This window comes from Arachis duranensis, chromosome 1 (genome assembly GCF_000817695.3).
Source record: "Arachis duranensis cultivar V14167 chromosome 1, aradu.V14167.gnm2.J7QH, whole genome shotgun sequence".
Classification (NCBI taxonomy): domain Eukaryota; kingdom Viridiplantae; phylum Streptophyta; class Magnoliopsida; order Fabales; family Fabaceae; genus Arachis; species Arachis duranensis.
In genome coordinates, this window is record NC_029772.3 from 76548127 (window position 1) to 76557149 (window position 9023).

The 9023-nt window shown below is 32.4% G+C and overlaps 1 protein-coding gene across 3 annotated transcripts; it reads left to right on the top strand.

The window, feature by feature from the left end:
• Positions 1-556: 556 nt before the first annotated feature.
• Positions 557-5190, top strand: LOC107491793 (probable boron transporter 2). 3 transcript variants are annotated; one of them, XM_021141801.2, is made up of 13 exons: positions 727-845; positions 1517-1626; positions 1700-1782; positions 1881-2073; positions 2166-2304; positions 2434-2602; positions 2826-2992; positions 3097-3270; positions 3395-3490; positions 3589-3726; positions 3805-4124; positions 4205-4475; positions 4759-5190. In XM_021141801.2, the coding sequence occupies exons 2-13, from the start codon at positions 1523-1525 to the stop codon at positions 4948-4950; spliced, it is 2046 nt and encodes a 681-aa protein (XP_020997460.1). In that variant the 5' UTR covers positions 727-845; positions 1517-1522; the 3' UTR covers positions 4951-5190. The 3 variants fall into 3 exon arrangements, with proteins under 3 accessions (XP_020997463.1, XP_020997455.1, XP_020997460.1); XM_021141804.2 differs by having other exon boundaries at positions 557-1626; positions 3814-4124; XM_021141796.2 differs by having other exon boundaries at positions 561-1626.
• Positions 5191-9023: the final 3833 nt, after the last annotated feature.

Here is a 9023-nt window from a genome sequence, read left to right on the forward strand (position 1 = left end):
TAAAGATTATAAATTAATCATTTTTATTATTTAGTCACTGTATTAATATTTTTGTTAATGAGAATATAAAATATTAATTGACAGCATATATAATACTATTATGTTCAATTAAATTAAATACTGATTAAATATATTTATAAAAATTTATTTTAAAAGTTTAGAGTCTAGTGTATTATTATTTTACGTGTGAAAAGTATGTATAATAAATTTATTGTACAAATACACGAGACATATAGATGTGTCTTTTAAGTAGAAAAAAAAATTATACTTCAAAATGACATGGTGTTTTTATCTTTATCTAAAGGTGTCCGATTCGAGTTTTACTATTAACTAAAAAAATAGAAGAAATTAAAAACATAGTTTGTGGAAAAGTGAAAACTCATGTGAAGTTGGCTTCAGGTGAAATTGATATCTGAGAGTCATTATATGAAAATTTAGTCAAATTAATTAAATTATGTAACAAACTCTCAAGTATCAACTTCAGGTGAAGTCGACTGTACATGAGTTTCGAGCTTGTAGAAAGGTTCTTCATCTGTGTAGTTTTTGTCTGTGTCACAATTCCATTTTCACGGTACAGTTCGTAGTCGTACTCCTAGCGCTGCTTCGGCTGCTTCCACTTCAATCTTCTTTCATTCATTCATTCACTCACTAGTCACACTATATATAACAACTCATCATTCGCTAACCCACATTCTCACCAAAAACACCATATCATTTCTCTGCTTTCTATTTTCTATTTATATTTATCCTCACGCTTTGCTCATTCATTGGCTCACCAACCGTTACTTCATTTTCTTTGTTGTCTTAGCGTCATGTAACTTCCTCATCTTCTTCTTGTGACTCTGGTATGCTCCATTCTCCTTGCAAAACACACAAAGTTTTAAGTAATTTTGAGTTTTTATTATTAAAGCACCCTTTTTCTTTCCTCATTTTGTTCCAAAGTTACTCGAAAGTGTTAGTTTCGATCAACTGCGCCATCTTCCTCGTGTAAATGTGTAACCGCTCTGTTATCCTCAAATGCTTCTGAAATTATAACTAATGCATGTGGCAATGATGAGTTTCCGTTAGAAATTTATGTTCATTTAATTTGTGTTTAGTTTGGTGGGTGTGTCATGTAACTTGGATACAGGTTAGCGAAACTTTCCATCACCCTGGTAACTATTAGAAGAGTTGTGCAATCCGTGTCGTTTTGGTTCAATTACTAACTCATTTTGTTATTAAGATAATATGATCTATTCATTCTTCCTATTGTTCTATGAAATGTAAATTATCCAAGTTGGTTCATTTATTTATTTCCCTCAATCATGACAAATGGATATCCATTTCCCCTGCTTTCCTCTTTAGGAAGAGTATGGCATATAGGGTTCTGGTTTCTTAGCCTAAACTTTTGATTGAGTTTTTTTTTTTCCAAATGTACAACTTTGATCACAATTTTTGTTTCTCAAGTCCTTTGAAGTGATTCGTTATCTTAGAATCACATATTCTGTTTCATTTCATTGTACTATAACGGATAAAGACCTTCATGGAAGAAACATTTGTTCCCTTTCGCGGGATCAAGAATGATCTCAAAGGAAGAATTCTCTGCTATAAGCAAGATTGGACCAGTGGATTCAAGGCAGGCATCAGGTATGTGATATTATGCAAATGGTGCAGATTCAAGCTTTGTCAAAGATTTATTTTTCATGTTTATGTTGTGTAGGATCCTTGCCCCAACTACATACATATTTTTTGCATCAGCTATTCCTGTTATCTCTTTTGGGGAGCAATTAGAGAGAAATACTGGTACAAAATTATTTTTCAGGTTCAGTCTCCGTTTTAGTATTTTCATGATCCTTTTGTTTGGTTAGTATAAGTAATGCTTTATTGGTTATATGTTGTAGATGGAACTCTAACTGCAGTGCAGACCCTAGCATCGACTGCGCTATGTGGCATCGTCCATGCAATCCTTGGAGGGCAACCTCTCCTCATTCTAGGTGTAGCTGAGCCAACTGTTCTGATGTATACATTCCTATACGATTTTGCAAAGGATAGAAAAGATTTGGGGCAAAGGCTGTTCCTCGCTTGGGCTGGATGGTATTCTTTGATATCCTTTTAGTGATTACTTAGTATAGAGGGAATTTAATGCTGCCAGGAGAACTATTCTTTACTATCTTAATGATGTCTAGGGTATGTGTTTGGACCGCCTTATTGCTTTTTTTGTTGGCCATCCTTGGTGCATGCTCTATTATTAACAGATTCACACGCCTTGCTGGTGAACTATTCGGTCTGCTGATCGCAATGCTCTTCATGCAGCAGGCCATAAGGGTAAGTACCAGAGAAATATACCACTTGATTTGTTGGTTCATAAAGTTAGTAGATAGGAATCCTACATAATCAAGCAAAATGATGCTCCAGTTGAATAAAAGGATTAAATAATATCTTTCCATCTTCAAGGGGCTAGTGGAGGAGTTTGGTGTACCACACCAAAGAGAAGGTATCAATCAGATTGCACACGAATCCTCTTGGCTGTTTGGGAATGGAATGTTCGCCTTGGTTTTGTCATTTGGCCTTCTGTTTACTGCATTAAGAAGCCGTAAAGCTAGATCGTGGCGTTATGGCACAGGTATTGAGTAAACTTCTGAATTCTGATGTAGGATTCAATGGGAAATTTAAAGCATTGCTAGTTAGATTGCAAGTTTGGTTAAGCTTAGGCAAACTACTTTCATGTCCTTCTCTGTCTGCTAGTCCTCTAGTCGGCTCCAGTTTTGAATTCTTTCAAAATTGCTTCCTTAATGCAATATGATGATTGGATTCTGTGGTAGTGGCTGATTAACATTATCTTATAGGTTGCTTGAGGGGATTTATAGCTGATTATGGAGTTCCTCTTATGGTTCTTATGTGGACTGCGGTGTCTTACATACCGGCTAATAATGTTCCAAGGGGAATCCCAAGGCGACTTTTCAGTCCAAATCCATGGTCTCCTGGTGCATACACAAATTGGACTGTAATCAAGGTATCTCTAATTACTTTGATGCATATATTTTTCTTATAGTTGACAACGGATAATATCATTTCAGAAAGAAAGAGTCTAATTCTTGCTTATGCTGGGTTTTACAGGATATGTTGAATGTCCCTCTTATTTATATAATTGGAGCATTTATACCAGCAACTATGATTGCTGTGCTTTACTACTTTGATCACAGTGTTGCATCCCAACTTGCTCAGCAGAAGGAATTTAATTTAAGAAGACCCTCTTCTTATCATTATGATCTTCTTCTCTTAGGCTTATTAGTAAGTAATTTATTTTGAATACTTGGAAACAATTTCCATACTGGAGAATAACATGTGACTTGTGCATAGACATGTTGCAAACAGTTTTGCTGTAATCTCATTCATATGATTGCACAAATTCCAGACCATATTGTGTGGACTTATTGGAATCCCTCCTTCCAATGGTGTTATTCCTCAATCTCCAATGCATACGAAAAGCTTAGCCACTCTAAAGCATCAGGTAATATAAACTATGCTTACAGTATTCCTGTTCGTCATTATTTTCCTTTACAAATGAACTAATTAAGTTTCATTGATATTTTGTTCTGTGTGGAATAGCTTTTGCGGAACAAACTTGTATCTAGTGCACGAAAAAGTATTCAGAAAAACCTGAACCTGAGTCAATTATACCGAAATATGCAAGAAGCATATGATCAAATGCAAACTCCATTATCCCACCAAATGCCCCCTTCATTGGTAAACATAATGCAATTTCCTATTGATTTGAAATTTGTGACCTGCCTTGCATTTATTCTTTATTTGTTTTGCATTTAGGGGCTAAAGGAGTTGAAGGAATCTACAATTCAACTAGCCTCAAGTCACGGATATATTGATGCCCCTGTAGATGAGGTTGTTTTTGATGTGGACAAAGATGTTGATGACCTTTTGCCTGTTGAAGTTAAAGAACAGCGACTAAGCAATCTGCTACAAGCAATGCTGGTTGTGGCATGTGTCGCAGCCATGCCTCTTTTGAAGAAGATACCAACTTCAGTGCTCTGGGGTTACTTTGCTTTCATGGCAATTGAAAGCTTGCCAGGAAATCAATTTTGGGAGAGAATATTATACCTGTTCACTGCTCCAAGCCGAAGATATAAGTATGTCCATGCTCATAGCCTATTTTGTTATTTCATGTTATTTGGTTGAAAAAAATTAACATTCTTTTTCTTTCGACTAGAGTTCTGGAGGAACAACATGCTGCCAATATTGAGATTGTGCCATTCAAAACTGTCGTCAAGTTTACCTTGTTCCAGACAGCTTACTTGCTTCTCTGCTTTGGTCTAACCTGGATACCAATTGCCGGGGTCCTTTTCCCATTGTTAATCATGCTTCTCATCCCTATAAGGCAATATTTCCTTCCTAAGTTTTTTAAAGGAGCTCATCTTCAAGATTTGGATGCTGCAGCGTACGAGGATATGCCTGCTATTCCTTTCAACTTTTTGTTTGAAGTAAGTTGTGTGAAGCATTATCAACTTATAATAAATGCAGAATTTTGGGAATTCAACACTAAATGGTATGAATTGTGACAAAAGTAATACCCTTCAAGTGAGAATACACAAAACCCTGCTCATGTTATTGTTATCCTATTTAAATATAACCATTTTCTGCATTTTAAAGGGATTTTGTTGGGTGGATTATAAACTTAGTAGGCTCTGATCTCAAAAGTCTACCTAGTACTACATTACATGCATAGTCTTGTTTTCAGCTTGATGTTTATGTACTTGACAACAGGATTCAAATATTGAGGCAACAAATTTCAACACTAATGGTGGGGAAATTCTTGATGGAATTATCACAAGGAGTCGTGGGGAAATTCGCATCACACAAAGCCCAAAAACATTAAGTTCAACTCCAACACCTTCTAGTGATATTATACCTGCTAATGGAAATACCTCAAAGCATACACAGCCCTCAAGTAACTGAATTGAGAGGGTAAAAAGCAGCATAGGATGAACCATGAAGCAGAGTAAACTGAAAGAAACTACTTGTTCATGGCATTTGATTTGTAGGGGCGTTTAACTAATTTCGAGTTAAAAATATCATTATGAGCTTCATTCATGTAACAAAAGTATTGGATCTAAACCTGTCTTGGGTTTATTTTATGTAGTTTACGTTATTAAGATTCAATGAAGAGATTAGTAAATTCCTTTTTAGTCTTACAAATATTTTTGTTACTATTAAAGCTTTGCATAATATTATGGTTGGCTCTGAATCATAAACCTTGGTTTTCCTAATTAGTGGAAATGGATTTTCTCAATTTTTTTTAACATTTGAGGGAATAAAGTGTAATCTCTTATTATTAATTTTATCAATTCAATTAGATATTTTTTAAAAATTGTACAATATTCAGCTTTTTATTACAATAATTTTAAAAAAAATAAAACGAACATATTTAAATAGATTTAGTGTCTTTCTAAAATTAAATACAAGTCTAAAATACAAACTAAATAAAACTAAAATTTAAAATTTCTGTTTCAGTTTTATTATTTTTAATTATTAACAAATTATCATTTAAATACACTTCCAAAAATATAAATTCAGTAAAATTGAAGATTTTAATTCGTCCGTGTGATTATTCGTCCACGCCGCCGTCCTCCCCGGTGCCGCCGCGTCATCCCCAGCGTCGTTCTTCCGCTTCGCCGTTCCTCTGCAATGCCGTCATCCGCCTCGCTCGTCTTTGGCATCGCCTTCCTCGTCGTCGCTCAGTCCGCAGCCTTGCTTCGTCCTACTCCTCGTCGCATTAGTCCTCATCAGCGTCGCTAATCCTTCTTCATCGGAAGTGGACCTCAGGTATTTTGGATGTGTTTAAGAGAAAGTGATTCATAGTTAACCGTATGTATCTGTTTAGTTATTCAATCACATTGATTTTGCATGCCATGTACAACATCCTAATTTGTATTATTGAAAAATGGTTTAGGTAAAACTGTAAAAGAACAACTTAAAGAATCACAATCTTCAAATTGTCAACACTGTTATATCTGGCCAATGCAAGAGTTTAAATTTTTTATTTATGATTTTGAATGTGTTTTAGAAATATTGTGTATCACTTCATAATTTTAGATGTGTTACAATTGTTTTTTAATGTTTAAATTTAAATTTTAAATTTTTTATTTTGGATGTGTTTTAAAAACTTTTTCTATATAAGTTAATAATTTTAGATGTGTTACAATTGAAAAAGAAATTACAGCCACTATAAGAGAGAAGCAGAAAACGAGATAGAAGAATAGAAAATAGAAATATATTTTAATTAAAAAATAATTAAATAATATTATTAAAGGTTGATCAAAGGCTGAATTTTTGTTGTACAAGTAGTATTTTTCTAATTTTATAAGTGGGACAAAAAATAAATATATAAGAGAAGAATAAAAGATGAGATTAAACAATTGACAGTTTGACACCATTCAATTTGTTCTCCAGAGAGAATCCACTCCCCTAATTAGTTGCCAAATTTTCTGTGTGTGATCTTGACTCTTGAAAAGGCCAAATTTAGATTAAGCGATCATTTAGTTGTTAATTTGCTCACCTTTTCCTTTATCTCTGTTTTCTGATAGAACAAGGCTGATATTGGGAATTTCACGCATATGCATTTATTTATTCTTTGAAGGTATCTTCATGAAAAAAAATAGCGAAGTAAGGTGTGATAATGAAGGCATACAAAAGAGTGACAACACCATGATATGATATCACATATGAGACATGTGTGCTTTTATAGATAGGCGTTTGCTTTTCCTTGTTGGAGAACAAATATGACTGAATGAGAATAAGTGGCAACTTTCAAGGTATGCCTTTTTACTCAATAAGCTCTATTTTGCTTTTCCAATGATGAGTCGAGTGTCGTGAGTGAGTTGTTACAGGAGCACCCATCTGTGTTATTTGATTATAAAGTATGGTAAATACCAGGAGTGTTGTTTTATTTTTGCTGGCGATGGCTGAATGGATGAGTTTTATTGACTTACATGACCGAAGGAATGTTCATGGCAAATTTACATTCTAGAAAACCTAATTATATTCTATTGCATTTCCAAATAATTGTCTAATTGAATTGAAAAAATAACATACTAAACTCAGAAAACTTGAATATCTCTGTATGTCCCCTACTTCCTTTCGATGCCATTTGACTGTGAATATACCTGAATGATCATTTTGGTTGTGTACTTTGTATTCACACGTTTTCTTCGAGATAGAAAATAGAGAAGGATGTGTTACAACTTACAATCAAGTGGATGAGAAATATTCCATCCGTGGGGACCCATCTAGCTAGATAAGAAACATAATTTAGTGGAAATCATACGCTAATTGCACTCTCATATGTTACAACTTACAATTACAAGCAACGCAGCCAACACTACTATAGAATTTGAACCAAATTCTGTCGTTTTGCCCGTTAAAAAAGTATTTTTCTTTTCCAGTCTCTTTGAAAATTTTTAATGGTACAGGATTAAATTGAATTCTATTTAAAATTGAATTTTAGTTAGAATTGAATTGAGTTATACTATTTGAAATGAATTAATAAAACTATAAAATTAAATTAAATTTTAATGTTTAAAATATTTATTAGATAAATTAAAATTTTATAATAAACAACTTTATTCTTTATTAATATAACATTGTATTTAAATAATAAATATACTTATTTATTAAATTATATGAAATAATTAAAAAAATTATATCTTTCAACTAATTTTTTTAACTAAAATTTACTCACCTCTTTTAGAAAAACAAAAGTTAGATTAATCTAAAAATATTAAGTTTAAAAAATATCGTTATTAATTAAAAAAATTAAAAAGTTCTTCCTATTTATTCCAACAACAAAAAACAAACGGAATTATTAAGAACCAACTTATTTAATAGTCTAATAATATAGCAAGATAAGCTTTAGCTTTTAATCCACATATTTTTACCCTTCGTAATTCTTTCTCAGCCAGACTTGTGCAGAATAGCAGAACAAGTAAAGTATTTGTAGCATAACAAAAACAAAAATGCCTTCCTCGTCATTAATATGTTTGCTCGTGGCTATACAAGGTTTTTGTCGAGCCCATTTATATAATATCTAGTTAAGTCAATTTCTGATGCGGATTTGAATTCAAGGATCAATTAGGATCGGGTAGCATCTTAGTTTTTAAAATAAACTTTTACATGAATCAACATAAGCAAAGAAGGGAAGTTTTCAAACCATTGACTAAAATCCATTGTGGAACTTAATCCCACCGAGCAGAATATGGAGGTACTTATAGGAGAACGGGCTGATTTGGTCTTTCACAATAAAGTAATCGGTGGAACTGCCATTAAGCGACTTATTAGTACATTAATAGATCACTTCGGAATGGCATATACATCACATATACTGGATCAAGTAAAAACTAAAAACTTTGGAACTAATTAATGTTATTAAAATGAGACAAAATTATGCTACCTTGTGTTAATGTCATGATTAACACAGCTTCACTTAAAATATTCAGAGGTAGCAGTTTATAAATACTTGTTATCATTAATCTAAGATAAACACATAAAATCTATATGTATTGATGTTTTTTTTAGATGCATATAGTAGATCTTTCAAAAAGAATAGGTATAATTATTAAGTGAGTTGAAGAAATAGGAAGGGAAGGAACCAAAACGGTCAGAGAAAAAAGATGGTGTTAAAAAATAGAAAGCCTCGATAGAAAATGAATAAAAAAAGTTAAAAAATAATTAGATTTGAAGAACATTTTAAATATTTTAAATTTTAAATGAAATTCTAATAAAATGAAATTCTAAATCAGACCTATTTGAATTGAAATTGATTTTGAGAGAAATCAATAAAATTGAATTGAACTCTATTTAAATTAATTTAATTATTTTTGTTTTAAATACTAAAATTAAATTTAATTTCCATAAAAATTAAATTTTAAGAGGTTTCTGTTATAAAATAACTAAATAAATAAATAAAGAAGAGGTAACAAATATAAAATAAAGAAATATAAAGAGAGAGAAAGAAGTATTGCAACATAAAGAGA

Coding starts and splice junctions, on each gene's coding strand:
- LOC107491793 (XM_021141796.2), top strand. CDS start 1,523: ATGGAAGAAACATTTGTTCCCTTTCGCGGGATCAAGAATGATCTCAAA. Junction 3,727..3,804: donor ACCAAATGCCCCCTTCATTG/GTAAACATAATG, acceptor TTTTGCATTTAG/GGGCTAAAGGAGTTGAAGGA. Junction 4,125..4,204: donor GCTCCAAGCCGAAGATATAA/GTATGTCCATGC, acceptor TCTTTCGACTAG/AGTTCTGGAGGAACAACATG.